This window comes from Pithys albifrons, chromosome 21 (assembly GCF_047495875.1).
Source record: "Pithys albifrons albifrons isolate INPA30051 chromosome 21, PitAlb_v1, whole genome shotgun sequence".
NCBI lineage: Eukaryota > Metazoa > Chordata > Aves > Passeriformes > Thamnophilidae > Pithys > Pithys albifrons.
This window is the reverse complement of record NC_092478.1, coordinates 6714497-6729859: the sequence shown is the minus strand read 5'-3', so window position 1 is coordinate 6729859 and position 15363 is coordinate 6714497. Positions and strand designations below refer to the sequence as shown.

At 47.4% G+C, this 15363-nt stretch overlaps 1 protein-coding gene across 4 annotated transcripts in view; it reads right to left on the bottom strand.

Moving 5' to 3' along the window:
* The window catches only part of ACACA (acetyl-CoA carboxylase alpha), a 124618-nt gene extending 110009 nt beyond the window's left edge, over positions 1 to 14609 (bottom strand). Inside the window, exons 1-3 of one of the 4 annotated variants that reach the window (XM_071574734.1) lie at positions 14588 to 14609; positions 5634 to 5680; positions 4268 to 4520 (exon numbers count right to left, since the gene is read on the bottom strand). In XM_071574734.1, coding sequence (XP_071430835.1) covers positions 4268 to 4494 — 227 coding nt within the window. In that variant the 5' untranslated portion in view covers positions 4495 to 4520; positions 5634 to 5680; positions 14588 to 14609. Of the gene's footprint in view, positions 1 to 4267; positions 4521 to 5633; positions 5681 to 8865; positions 9015 to 11271; positions 11326 to 14587 lie in introns of those variants that run through there. The other 3 variants (XM_071574737.1, XM_071574736.1, XM_071574733.1) reach the window with 3 other exon arrangements.
* Between the last annotated feature and the right edge of the window lie 754 nt (positions 14610 to 15363).

Sequence of the window (15363 nt, the reverse complement as noted above, 5' to 3'; positions counted from 1 at the left end):
TTTGATACAAGACACCATCTTGGAAGCTATTTAGCAAAAATCAAGAAAAATTTATTAAACAAAACAGGACCAAAGTACTTTCGACTTGGTATTTATGGAGAAGTTACTTAAATCTACCACTAAAACTTCAGAAAGCAGGGTAGCAACTGTGTAACAGCTCACTCTGATACAAGGAAAAATGTATCCCAGCTGGACTGGTTGGAAGTGCTGATGGAAACTTCTGATCTTAAAAGACAACATAAGAGAAAAAAAAAAGCTTGGTTTTATTATTCAAAGGTGCAAAACTCAACAAAGACTAAATTTTGTTGATGCAAACTGTACACAAGTGGAGTATTTTCTTCGAGGACACTTTGTTTTCCATGTTGGATGCTGGAACTACAGAGTGAGGAGGGTGTTTACCTGATTGTTGTTACTGATACTCTTTAAATAAAGCACAACTACAAGGAGGAAAAGCATCAGAACACTCGAGCCTGTGTGGTTACTCTCCCCACACACCTTTTGTAAGCACTGATGTCCCACACACCAATTTAAAGTTCATTATCAGAGCGTGGCTTTCCCAATCCTATAGAGCAGCGGCCAACTGGCACAACCAAAGGTCTTCATGGATCTCCCGTGGTATGAAAGCCCATATTGTACAACCTGTCCCAGCAAGAGCATCTTTAGCAACAGCATAAACACTTAACAAGATCAAGAAGGTGATGGATGGGACAGCAGGGCACACACAGTCCACGTGCATGTTCTCTCCAGTGGAGAACAGACACCCAGGGCTGGGGCAGGATGCATCCATCAGACATCCCAGCCCCAGCAGATGAGGCTCTCAGCAAGGATTCCAGCTCCCATCAAGGATTCCAGCTCTCATCAAGGATTCCAGTTCCTGCTGTCATGGTTTAACCCCACAGCCAAGCCCTCAAAGCTGCTCATTCCCACCCCACAAGCAGGATCAGGAAGAGAATCAGAAGGGTAAAAGCTGGAAAACTCGTTGAGTTGAGGCAAAGACAGTTTAATAGGGAAAGCAAAGACCATGCTCAAACAGATCAAATGAGGAATTCATCCCCTGCTTCCCATGGGTCGGCAGATGTTCAACCACTTCCAGAAGAGCAGGGCCCCATCATGTGTATCAGACCCTTGGGAAGACGAACACCATCATTCCAAATGTATCGTCCTTCCTCCTTCTTCCCACATTTTATATCCTGAGCATGTCATATGGTCTGGAATATGCCTTGGGTCAGCTGGGGTCAGCTGTCCTGGCTATGTCCCCTCCCACCACCCCATGTCCCCCCAGGCTCCTCATCAGTGCCCCAGTACAAAAAGCAGAAAAGGCCTTGGCTCTGTGTGCACACTGCTCAGCAAGAACAAACACATCCAATATTATCACAAATCCCAAGAACAGCCCCACATCAGCCACTGGGAAGAAAATTAACTCTACTCCAGCCCAAACCAGCACACCTGCACAACTCAGGTACTGAAACAACTGTGCTCCATGAACTGGCAACGTGGTGTCCCTTTTTAGGGGGTCTAAGAGCAAGGGAGAAGCAACAGCACCTGTGAACGACAGGTGCCCTCACAAACCCTTTGTCAGCCGCATAAATTCTGAATTTTGGTCATGATTTGTCTCTTAGAAGGACTCCTCTGCAGCAAAGCCCCTCATCTCCAACACAAGCCATCTCTATTCTGTGGGAAAATAACCAGCAAACGGAAAGATTTTTGGCAACTTCTTCAAAAAGAACCTGCACCTTGTGTGACCCACTGGTCAAACTGTACAGAACTCCCCATGACTTCATCTCTATCACTTTACCAAGTGTGGTTGGTACCTCTGTGATCACCAAAAGAAGTTGAAAGCGACCTGTGTTCCATGAACTCACTGTCACAGAGAGACTCCAGGCAAGTTGTTGAACTTGTCTTTGCTGTTGTCTTTGTCTCAGTTTCTCCATCTGTAAATATGGTTTGGAAATCTTCTGATGAAAGGGACAACCATTCTGAAAAGTATTTCAACTCATCTGAGTTTATCTTAGAAAAACAGCTTATAATGCTGTAACTTTTTTTATTTGAATTGGCATTTCTCTCCAATTTAACTCAAAGTCAAGTGCTCTCAAAAGCAACTGCCAAAGTAAGCAGATTACAACAGAGGTGCTCAAGGTTGCACTCCTATTGCACTAAGGCTCTCTGGTGCCAGGCAGTGTCCTAGAAGTTGCTTGATTTTCTTGCTCTGCTATTGTTTCTTTCCACATCCATGGTTAGGTGCTCATCCAACTTCTTCTGTTCCTAAAATATATATAGTTACAGTTTCCTGCTTCAAAATTACCTTTTGTGCTGGCAAATCATCACAGCTGGCAGGCTTTGTAAAGGTAATTCTCTGTAAATTTGCTTTAAGGTTTTGTATCTGCTGTGTAAGTGCCAGTTGGCTGAACAGATCTGTCAGTAGGACCATGACAACCCTGTAAAAGAGGCCACTGTCCTCCTTCTGCCCCAACCTCAAGAGCCTGCTAATATCAGAAACTTCTCCCAAAAGTGGAAAGGAAACCACCAAAAAAAGGAGAATAAAATCTCTTAATCTGCAGAAGAACACAGAGTAGCTGGTTGTATAAATATCTACTACTGGTTGGTAAACCCAGAAGCCTTTCTGAAATCAACCATTCCTTCAAAAGTAACAAAATAAAGTTAGCAAGGGACTGTCCAGTAAAAACTGGACTGGGATTCAGACTGTCCTGTGTGTTCCTGGAATGGGATGGCACCATTTCAAAAGGCAGAAAGAGCAAAGCAAGAGGAAGCTCTCCTAGATTTGGCTCTGATCATGGGGAGGATCTGCTGGGAGAACTCCAGGCTGAAGGGCACCAGAACAAACCATCACCATCCAACCAGCAGATAGAAAAGGTTGTAAATTATATCCAGTTGGAAGATGTCAAGGACAAATAAATCCTAAGTAAAAATTCCTTTTCTTGCATGCTAAAAAGGCTTGCAAACAGGGGGACTGCCAACTCCTGCCATAAATTTGAATGTTAGGAAGTCTTTTAACACTATCCAAAATTATGTTTTCATAAATAGAACAAGGACAAAGAAACAACTGCAGGGCAATGGGAATTCAGAGATGGTGAGCAACTCTGTTAAACCTGAGGGAGGTAAGAATCTGAGCTTTGGGAAGGATCCATCCCAACACCAACATTTTATTTTAAATTTATCAGTTAGGAGCTTACCATCAAACTAGGAATGACTGGAGATGCTTTGGAATCAAGAATCTAGTTCTACAGGAACATGACAAGGTGGCAAAGTAAACTGCAATGAGCTGCTGCAGGTTAGCAGTGACAGCTGCAAAGATTACACCCAGTGAAATAACTTTATCAATATTCAGGTGGTGACTGTTCAGGGACTCCTGCTCCTCCTCCTCAATGCCCAGCAACGATCTCAGCTCCAGGACTGTGAACAACTCTGGGCATCAAAACTCCTGGAACATGGGAAACAAATGAAGGGGACAGGAAGAGTGAAGGAAGACTGATCAGGCACCAAGAAACTGTGACCAGCACAAGATATCTCAGGAAAAGATATCAGGAAAAATCCAACAGGCACATCCCACTAGCGGAACGCAAATCAGCAGCACCTAAAAACAAAGGGGCCTCTTGACAAGGCAATATTAACACCACAATCTCAAAAGTTCATTTGAGCTCATTTGAGCTTAGGAGTGGAGCAGCTCTGAGACCAACACCTCCCTGAGCTCTGGCAGCAGCAACCACATTAAGTCTTGGCTTATCACCGTGTTGCAAGAGACCAAGCTTGTCTATGACCATCACAATCTTCTCTATTCAAACCAAAAAACATTCCAATATTGAGTCACTGATCCTACCCAGGGGCACTGCCAATTCTGTGGCTACATACAAAGCAGCAAATTCCACACAAAGACAAAATAAGCAAAATATTGTCCTTGTCTCAACAAACAACGGCCCAAAAAGACACAAGTGAAAACTTTACACATCTCAGTCAACACATTTCAAGTTTCTGAAAGCCAGAACAAAACAGGCAGTATAAGCAAGTCCATAACCCTCAACAGCTGAAATGTCTGGAAGGTGCTTAAGGAACTGAAGCACAGATATTCCATTAAAACCAATGGAAAACTGAAAGTTTTGGTACAGATAAACACACAAGAGGTCATTTAGAAACAGAACACTGTAGCATGTCTTGGCAAAACAAAAACATCTAAAGCCAAATATGGATATAAAGCTGAATCTTTGGATTACCTTTGGAATGGCAAAAAGACTGGATAACTACTTATCCATACCTCATATGGCTTGCCAGGCCATCCTGAGTGTTCGGAAGTCCTAGGTCTGAAAGGGAATCTGAGCAGACAGACACAGGTGACAAAGACCTCTCTTTCTCCTCCAGCAGGTCAAGTTTCACCAAGGAGCTCGTCTCATCTTCCGAGTTATCCTCTGACACAGAGCCAATAATAAAGCGGGAGTGAGCGTTCAGCTCCAGGGATTTATTGGCTTGGGAAGACTCATCCATGGCTCCCACAAATTGGGCTCTCAGCACTGCAAGCAACAAAAGAAAGGAAAAAACCAAACCTGAGCTTAATTCCTGCCATTGAAGGACAGAGAGGAGGAATTCTGGTTCAATTCTCACAGGAAATGCAACATTGGAACATCAGAGCTGAACCCAGAGAGTCCAGGATCAAGGACAGTTCTGCTCTGATCAGTGACTCCTGTTTGCACAAGGGCTCTGAGATTCCAGAGCTGGTCACTGGAACCACTGCAGAACCTGCTACCTTAAACAAAGCTGCAGGAGTCACTTAGAGGAAAAAAAAAACTCAAAAAACACCCCACACCAAATCCCAAACCAACAAATGTATGACTAGAAATCCAAACGCTTTGTTTTTCTGTTACTCTTCAGTTAGTTACTGGTGACATGTAAAACCTGATTGGATTCCAGAGGCTCTTCCAGCCTCCACCATCCCATGATTAAAAATTTGTCTTTCAACAGAATCTGAGCTCTGGGACTGACTGTGTGTGGCACTGTACATATCATTAATTACATTAATCAAATGATGGATTTGATTGCCCATAACCACCCTTTTCCCATCCCTTGCCAGGGGCAAGACACATTGTCTCACGTTTTTTCAGAAAACCTCATGTTTCTTAGGATTCCTTTAAGAATATGAGCTGATCTGGCAGCCAGAGGGGTCTGCAACTTCACCCTGACTTTAACCTCTTGGTCTCAGGTCATCACTGCCCATTATTGAATATATTAAAGATATTTAATATATTGAAACTTAGTGGCATGATTCACAACCGTCAGAGGAAAATATGAAAGATCAGGTCCCCATTTTCCATTAAAAAATCATTATACAGAGAGGGAAGAATCTCAACACAGGGAACTCCAAGCCCTGTCCAACCTGGCCTTGAACACTTCCAGGGACAGGTCTGAGTGTTCCAACAGAGAAATAAAGTATTTTCTTCAAAATTAAAAAAATAATTACAACTGAGAAAAAGCCAAGACAGATGTGGAAAACAAAGGAGCCCCTCACAGCATAAAGATGGATGGGGAATGAAGATTTGATATCCCTTGCTGTGCTGGAGTTTGATGCATTTATATGACAACTACACAGAGCTGGAAACACGTCATTAGAAAATGAGAAATGCACTAACCTCTTGTTATCCTTGCAATCTGAGCAGTAATCCACTTCCAAAACGAACTGGAAAAGAAAAGAATTAGGAAGTAAGTGTCAGGATTACTATGAAGCATATTCTGTGTGTGTTTTCCTGGCTAGGAATCTTTGAGCACAAAACTGCCCTGAAATAACCACAGGTACAGCAGAGATGGGTCCTCTGCTCCAGGCACAAAGTACTCAGGTGCTGAGCCTGCAATGCCCAAGTCCAGCTGTGGCACCTCCTGCCAGTCCATCCTTCTGGAAACTTCTGACCGAGGTGGCAGCACACACTTGACCATCCCACCTGTCAGTCAAGCTTTGCTTCCAAAAGGAACGTGTTGTGCCAGTGCTACCAACTCATGTCAAACTACGCTGCCAACTTGTGGTCTGCTGTCTGATTTCTGATTTCACTGAATCCCAAGGAGCAAAGCCCAGTGATAACTAGAAATCTGGGGGCTAGAAGACACTGCTGACATACCACATTTTTTACATTAAAAACCCACTAGTTCATCCATGAAACAAATTGTGGTAGAGCAATACAGACAAGGAGGAGACCAGAGGGCATGAATCCCAACCTCCCAAGAGGGACTTCCCTATGGACTGTTTGATACTCTTAACTTTGACACCACACTGGCATCCTAAACTGGTGGGAAAACCTCATTAGTCCTAATAATTCCAGCGACATTACGCCAAGCACAGGGATGCAGCATGATCAGCTTGACAGGAACACGATGGTTTGAGCGGCACAAAAACCTGTCCCGTGTTATCACACAAATGGGACGTGATGGTGGCTTTAATGAGAGCCCAGACAAGCACTTACAGCCAGAGCAATCCCCAAGCACCACACTCCTGCTTCCCATCAGTAACTGAGAATTAAAAACTCATCCAACTGGCTCATGCACTTTTACCATGAATGTACCTGACTGAATTATTTAGATCAAATCCTGTGTTGACATCACTCCTCCCACAAACTCCCGTTGCCCTGTGGCCACGGGTACTTCATTTGACAGAGACATCATTAACCATTTTATAACTGAAAAGCCACAAATATCTATCTGACATGGACATTAAAAGCATTAGAAAAAAACTTTTTTGAGGACAGGGATGAGAAGAAGGGGAAGCATGACCAGAAAGTCTCCATACCCACCTGTAATGTGCAAACTAAACCATGCAAGGACATTTCTTTAACTGAGGTGCTCAGATAATGCAAAACTTCAATCAAATGTTTGTGCATATAAACATGAAGACAGTATTTATGTGTATATTTATCCTGGCATCAGATCACTCCTAAAGATTTTCACCCAGACAGACTCACTGTTGGCACAATCACCAGCGCCGAGGTGTCTGGGATGCAGCCAAACCAACTCCAACTCTATCTCATTGAAGAAAAAACTTTTCTAATTTCATTAACTAATACATTAATAAGCAAATTTCAAGGCTTTTTTTTTTTGAAGCAAAGGAACAGGAACAGCGAGGCATTTCACTCAAATATTCCATGAGAAACCATCCACCCAATGCCACACATCCCTATCCCACTGTCACAAACAACTTGACTCACACCTTGTTTGTCCAACTGCTCCAAAGAGATCAGTTCTCCATGAAACCCCACTCAGGTTCATTTCCCAATGCACTTCCAACCCCTTGGAGCCCAGTCCCAAAGCCAGGAGTTCCACTGGGTTTTGCAATCAGCACTGAAATGATAAGCTTAGCTTGTTCTCAGCAAGCTGAGAGTCCTTATTCATATTTAAATTCATTTCAGCATTGTCTGGGGTTAAATGAAACATGGACTTTGTAAGAGATCTCCTCACTTGGAACTTTTGGATTTCAGTGCTGCCAATGGAAGTGGCAAGGCTGGGCACTGGACACTGGTATATTCTATATTTATAGAGGTATATTTTATATATACAAATAAAGGGGTATATTTTATATATACACACAAATATAGTTATATTGCACATATATAGTTATATTTTATATAGATGTATATTTTATATATACAAATACAGAGAAATATTTAATATATACAAATACAGAGGCATATAATGTATGTACAAATACAAGGGTATGTTAAATTATGTATTTATACACCTCTGCACATTGTATTAGCTCTCTGAAATGCAACTGCCACAGTTCCTAAGAAGCACCTTGAATTCAGCTGTGCACCAAGATAATTTTGTGTGCCACAAACCACTGCACATGTGCTGTTTGTCTTAATAATGTTGGACTAGACCCTAAAAACCAAAAATCCTCTGGATCCTCAGGTCTGCACAGCCTCTACACTCACTTTTGCAGGTGCCAACACCCTGTCAAACACAGCAACTTCTGCAGAGAGACTGGAAAAAAAATGTCATTTACAGCAGGATGAAGATGAGAGCTCAATCCTGCGAGGATGCAAGGACAGGTAACATCACTGAGCCTGCTCAGGTACAGGAACATGGTTAATCACAGCTGGATTTATACAGAGCCTGAGCCTCTCCAGGCTCCCTCCTCCTGGGGAAATCAGCACATCAGAGCTCTGAAGACACACAGCACCTCCACAGATCCCAACTCAGCAGGTACTGGGACATGTAACACCCAAATCGTGTTCACACCATAAGCAATGAAAACTCTGCAATCCAAACTGAAAATGTGATGTGACTGGTTTTGCCTGAGGTGAAACAAACCCCCATTCACTCCTCCACAGCTCTGCTACTACCATTAGTCACATTTTTGGCTTGACAGTGAAAGGCACTTATAAGAATGTAAGTTTAGAAGTTCTATAATAGTTTTACTTTAGGGTCACTTTTAACATTGTAAAATATGCCCAGGTATGAAACTTGGACAATGGAAATCAAAGCTTATTTTTCCAAACCATCCCATTCTGATGACAAATCCACTACTGAAAAGAACAGCAATAATTCAGCGGAATTTAGTTGTAGGTTCTTTCAAAGAATCAGAATAATATTTCTAAAATATTAGTATGTCATATAAAAAGGAAATGAATAAAACTAGTAGTATTTAAAGGTCTCCTGATTGAAGCCCAGGGATCTGTGCCATTGCTGATCAACACAAATCACTTCAAAATGATTAAATCGATTTGTGCTCTCATGGCCCTACCTGAAGAAACACAGGTAACAGCAAACAACAGAGCAAAAAAGGTAAAAACTAATTAAAAACAGATGAAACCTGTGTAACGAGTCCATTACTCAGTTGCTGCTCCTGCACACAAAAAGAATCAGCAAGGTGCTCACCTATACCAGGGCTGGGGGGCAGTTTCCAGGTTGGGAGAGGGCGATGGGATGGTTCCTGCACCCAGAGGGGCCCCCAGCACCGAACGCCCACGGCGCTGCTCCGTGCCCGGCTCTGCCAGGCCGGCACTGCCGCGTTTTAACGTGCCCAGGGACTGCCCCAGCCTGGATCCAGCTCAATGCCGGCTCCACCTGAGCCGTGCCTCCTGGTTAATCATTGGGCATTGCTTCACTTCCCGTCCCAAAACGTCCTCAGCACATACTAAACACCCTCCAAAACCCTTTTGCTTCCAATGTATGAAATGCCATGTTTACTGCACTCCACTGGGGCAGTTTGGGCACCACGGTACAAGAAGGATCCAAAGCTGTTGGAGAGCATCCAAAGAAGGGACACAAGGATGGTGAAGGGTCTGGAAGGGCCATATGAGGAGCAACTGAAGGCACTGGGTTTGCTCAGCTGAAGAGCAGACTGAGGGCAGAGCTCATCAGGGTCTGCAGCTCCGTCTCTGCTCAGTGTGAGCAGGGACAGGACCCAGGGAACAGCTGGAGCTGTGCCAGGGGAGGTTTGGGTTGGGTATCAGGAAAAGGCTCTTCTTTTCCCAGAGGGCAGTCGACACTGAACAGGCTCCCCAGGTCACGCCCCCAAGGCTGCCAGAGCTCAGGGAGTGTTGGGATAATGCTCTGAGGGGCAGGGTGGGATTGTTGGAGTGTCTGTACAGGGCCAGGAGTTGGACTTGATGATCCTTGTGGGTCCTTTCCAACTCAGGACATTCCAGGATTCCATGAATCTCTGTCCACAGGTGAGAAGTTCTAGGTAGCTGGTTTTCACATTTCATGTATCATTATATACATAAAGCTCAATATACATACACTCTCCTCCAGTAAGATAAGGCTGTGCCAATTCCAAAAATCACAGAATCACAGAATCACAAAATATCCTGAGGAACGTTCTGGGACCCACAACATTGGAAGGGACCCACAAGGATCACAGAATCATGGAATGCTTTGGGTGGGAAAGGATCTTAAAGATCATCCTATTCCACCCTCTGCCATGGGCAGGGACACCTTCCACTAGACCAGGTTGCTCCAAGCCCTGTCCAACCTGGCCTTGGACACTTCCAGGGATGGGGCAGCCACAGCTTTTCTGGGCAACCTGTGCCAGGACCTCACCACCCTCACAGGAAGAATTTCTTCCTAATATCTAATCAAGTCCAACTCCTAGCCCTGCCCAGGACACCACAACAATCCCACCCTATCCCTCAGAGCATTGTCCAAATGCTCCTGGAGCTCTGGCAGCCTTGGGGCTGTGCCTACTGCCCTGGGGAGCCTGTTCAGTGCCCACCACCACCTGGGGAAGAACCTTTTCCTGATATCCAACCTAACCCTCCACAGAGACCAAATAACCCCCTATATTTACAGTTCTCCTAGTTTGCTAAAACACTTAAGACTGTCAAAATCCTACAGTCTTTGAGAGAATTTGGCATCACTTAACCAGTTTGCTGAGTATTTCCTGCCTGCTAAAGCAGAGCAGACTCCACTCACACTTTGGATACTTTTTTTAACACGGTATTTTTCATTTTAAACTTTCTCGAGAAGATTTAAGAGACGCCGTGGAAGGGGAGGCGAGAACCATTTGGCTTGCTCTGCAAACCCGCTTTTACAACTTCACTGCTCTTGAGCATCCCAGGAGCTGCTCTCGGTCCCTAGGCAGAACCAGCCCCAGACTCTTCCCAGAGATCCTGAAACTTCAGGATCCTGAAATCCCGCAGGGCTGGGAGAGAGATGAGGTGGAGGAGGGATGCCCCGCGCCCCAGGCCGGCAGCTCCGGGTCCCCCCGTGCGGGGCTCCTTGCGGGGCTCGCCCCCCCGGGCAGCGCCACCGCCCACGTGTTATCCCCACGGTGCGAGGGGCCCGGGGCGGCCACGCGAGCGACGGGACCGGTGGCACCGGGGGTGGCACTGGGAGTGGCATGGCCCGTCCTGACTCGGCCGGAGCGCGGGGCACGTGGGGGAACCGCGTTAGAACCGGCCGGCGGCTCCTCCGGCGGGCAGGACCTGCGGAGCAGCACCGGCACCGGGCCGAGGGGCGCCGGGGCGGCGGGGCTCGGTGCCCCATCTTCCGCCCGCTCTGCCCGGCACGGCCTGGCCTGGCACGCCCCCACCACCGGCCGGCCCGGCTAGGCACGGCATGGCCTGGCACGGCATGGCCCGGCCGTCTCCCGCCGGCCCGGCGCCCGGCCAGGTCCCGCCCGCCCGGCACGGCATGGCCCGGCCATCTCCCGCGGCGCGGCGCGGGCCCGGCCCCGCCCAAGTCCCCCAGCCCCCGCGCCGCGCCGCCCGCCGGTGTCGCGGTGCCCGCGGTGCTCCCGGCCCGTCCCGCCCGCGCCCCCCACGCCCGCCCCGCCCTCACCTCACGGTGCCGGTGCAGCGGAGGCGCCGCGGGCCCCCGGCCTGGCGCTCCCCGCCCCGCCCCTGGCCACGCCCCCAACGCAGGCCACGCCCCCGGCCCGCCCCCCGGTGGTGTGATCGGGGTTACCTCAGGTCAGGCCCCTCCGGCCCCGCCCCTCTGCGGCCCCGCCCCGTGGCGCTCCCATTGGCTGCGGGGCGGAAGGCGGCGGGGGGCGTGACCAATGGGGCGGCGCGCGGGAGGCGCGGCCAATGAGGCGATGCCCGTGGCCTGAGCGAAGGGCGGGGCGGCCACGCCCCCCGCGCGCTCCCTGCGCGGGACGGGAACGCGGGACGGGAACGCGGGACACGCCGGGGCCCCCCGCGATCCAGGGAATGGGGCATCTCCTACAGCAAAGGCTGAGCTGGGCCTGCTCAGCCCCGACAGGAGGCAGCTGAGAGGGGACCCCATCCATGTGGATGGGTCACAGGGTGGACCAGGCTCTGCTCTGGGAGCGCCCAGCGATGGGACAAGAGGCCACGGGCAGGGACTGGTGCACAGGAGTTTCCATCTGGACACGGGGAAGAACTTCCCTGTGCAGTGACCGAGCACTGAACAGAGACCAGAAAGGGTGTGGAGTCTCCTCCCTGGAGATATTCCACAGCCATCTGGACACAATCCTGTGCCAAGTGCTACGACCCGCTGTGGTCCCTTCCAGCCTGACCCATCCTGAGTCTGTGAGCTGGGAGACCCCAGCCCGGCCAGGTCCCTGCACACGAGAGCCCCACGTGGCCGCTGCCCTGTCCCCTCGCTTGGCACAGACGGGAGGGCAGAGCTGATAACAGGTGGCAAGGACACGGCAAAGCCAGGCCAGGCGCTGCCAGTGCCTTTCCTACTTGTTTTTGACCTTTAGCTGCCTGTGCCGTAGTCATACAATGGTTTAAAGAACTACCCTTCCTTTTTTTTTTACCTTTTATGTTTTAGTTGAACTTTGCAGCATTACAGGGTTGCTGAAATTTAATTGGAATAAGTAACACGGGTTAAATTCCCAGTGCTGCTGGATCTGGTCCCCTGTGCAGGCTGATCCTGCTGCAGGGGCCGTGGTGCCGGGAGGTACAAAAGCCCAAGGGCCTGCACAGACAGTTCTTAGGGGCTCTTCCAACAGTCTTCAGGCAGGGCCCATCACTGAGGGCACTTAGAGGGGTGGGGCAGCCACAGCTCCTTCTCATGGGGAAAGAGGGTTTTCCTGTATTATTTTTAATTTTGGGGGGGTTATTTCTGCACTTCACAAAAAGGGTGATTTCAGGTTTGAGAGGACACTCCTGACAGAGCCCGTCCTGTCTCTGAGACAGGCTCAGGCTCACACACACCTCAGCAGCAGCAGCAGCAGCAATGACAGAACAGGGAGTTTCCTCAGCCACACACTCCAGTTCCAAACTCCAAGCAGTTTCTTTTTAAGATGTATTTCAAGACCAAGGCAGTGGTTAGAGGGCGTGAGATTGTACTCAAACAGGACACTACACTGACTTGGGAGCACATGGTGGGTTATGTGCCTGCTGCAGGCAGGAATTACTCAGCCAGAAAATCTGATTTGGGGCTTTGTAGCTAATAAAATTACTGGGGGAACAGACCATGTTCTTACATCCATCCATCCATCCATCCATCCATCCATCCATCCATCCATCCATCCATCCAGACCAAATCCAGAAAATTTGGGGACGGACACATTTATATTTCTGTAGGTGAAAACATGTCTTTAACATATAGAATCTTCCTCTGGTTAAATATTTTTATGAAGGAGCCAAAAGAGACAGGTCGTTAATCATCTCCAGTCCTAAATCCCACCTCCTGCAGAAGTGAGGGGGAGTGCTTGGCTTGCTGAGGGATTGGTCCCAAATCACTGATAATAACCACATACAGAACTTACAAAACCAGTGGATTACGACAGGTGCTGAGTTCATCCTGGCTGATGTTCCCAGAGCTCCAGGCGTGCTAAAACCTGCACCTGCACACTGGCTGTCTGCCCTGCCCAGTGCATCCATCCAGGTACAAACACTGTCCAAACACTGCAAGGCGAGGGATTGCTTCACACAACAAAATCCTGCAGCAACTCTCCCATTCAAGGGCAAAGAGAGACATGAACACGTGAGAAAGAGCAAGTTAAATACACTAACCTGAAAAATCCAGCATGGATTTGGAAGGTGCTTTTTTGGGCTATGAAGATGGTGAAGGATCAGGGGAAGGCATGTGAGGAACAACTGAGGGCACTGCACTTGCTCAGCTGCAGAGGAGACTGAAGGCAGAACTCATCAGGGTCTGCAGGTTCCTCCTGAGGGGAAGCTCCAATCTCTGCTCTATGTGAGCAGGGATAGGGTCCAAGGGAATGGCTAGAGCTGTGCCAGGAGAGGTTTAGGTTGGATATTAGGAACAGGTTCTTCCTTCAGGGGGTGATCAGGCATTGGAACATCACAGGGCAGACAGTTATTTATGCATACAGTAGAGAATAGATCCCCAAATATTCCATGTTTGAATTTTACACATGCAAGTAAAAGCTTTGGGCTTTATCTTTCCCACCTGATCTTCCCACTGAAGCCAGCAAGAAAATCTCACTTCATGGTGAAGAGGTGGTGGTGGGACACTCCTACAATTTCAGAGCAATTACCATAAATGATTTGGAATATATTGCAGGGTGAGAAATACCAAAGCAATGACTGTTGGCCATGCTGAATCAAATCCCATATATAGGACAGCTGGTGAGTCTTGCTGTGACTTACAAAGGGGCAGAAATGGGTTCAAAATTTCCCTCAATTCTTGACTGAAATTGTTACAAAGGATTAGGTAAAAATGGGTTCAATCTTCAAGTTTCTTCAGACATTGGAAGGGCTGCTCAGAATGGTGGTGGAGTCCCCATCCCTGAAGGTGTCCAAGGAACAACTGGATGTGGCACTCAATGCCCTGGTCTGGGTGACAAGGTGAGGATCACTCACAGGTTAGACTGGATGATCCCAGAGGTCTTTTCCAACCTCAGTGATCTTGTGATTCAAATTTGCACACCCATAAGTTGTGTTCTAATATGAACACACTGCTTCACAAAGTTCAGACACACTTTCCAATAGTTTCATTGGATTTTGAATCATAACCACATTGTGCTTTGGAGAAGGAGTTGTTAAATCCATGTCCTTTTCCTATCATGCTCAGAAACCGGACACAGGATGTAATTTACTCTCATTCCATGACTGACAAGCACGTGCACTGTGAACACGTGCCATTCTATTTGCTCAAAATAAGGAAGTTTAGCCTTAGCAATGCAAGTAAATAAATAAAGGGAAAGTGTTTTTACCTTTCATGACGCCAAGTTCAGGTTCCACCTCTCTTCCCCAGGCTCTGATAACATTCCCAGTGCAAACACAGGGCAGATCATCCCAGGTGAGGGCGGTCGGTGACACATCCAGCCTGGCACCACTCGTACCCTGGCAGGCAAGTAAAGGAGAGAAAGGTCTCTGAGTTTGCTTCTTAAAGCAAAATCACAGTTCAGCTGTTTCAAATAAAATATTACAGCTTTTAAACCTTAGAAATGGAATGCTAATCTTCACAATGCTCAATCTGCCTGTTTTCAGGGATAATCACTCACACACCACCTCATTGTCTTCAAGTGAGCTGTCATTGCTAACACAACCCATAGGATGGGCTGCTCCTGGTCCCAAGTGTCCCCACTGCTTCAGGAAGTGCCTTAAATCCTCTTGTAAGGCTGCAAAGTCTTGGCATTCCCAGCCCAGGAAGAGAAGCTGCAGAACAAATGAGGAAGTGAAAGTGAGTCTTGTGATGGGATGGTGAAAATCCAGTAATGGTACAGAGAAAACACATTAAAAATAAACATTTAGTTGTTTGTCATTATTTGTAATCTGATTCTCCTTCCAATGTTTTTGTATTTTTACAGGCTGAATTTTGCAGTCCTAAGGATTTCCACCTTGATCAAATTGCATAAAAATTAGTGAGGACTGAAATGCAGCTTAAAAAAGGGATACTGAAGTGAAGTGCATGAGGGTAAATTTATCAGGAAGGCCTCCTGGGCACAGAGTAGATCCAATGTTCCTCACACCAGACATGCTATTGGAG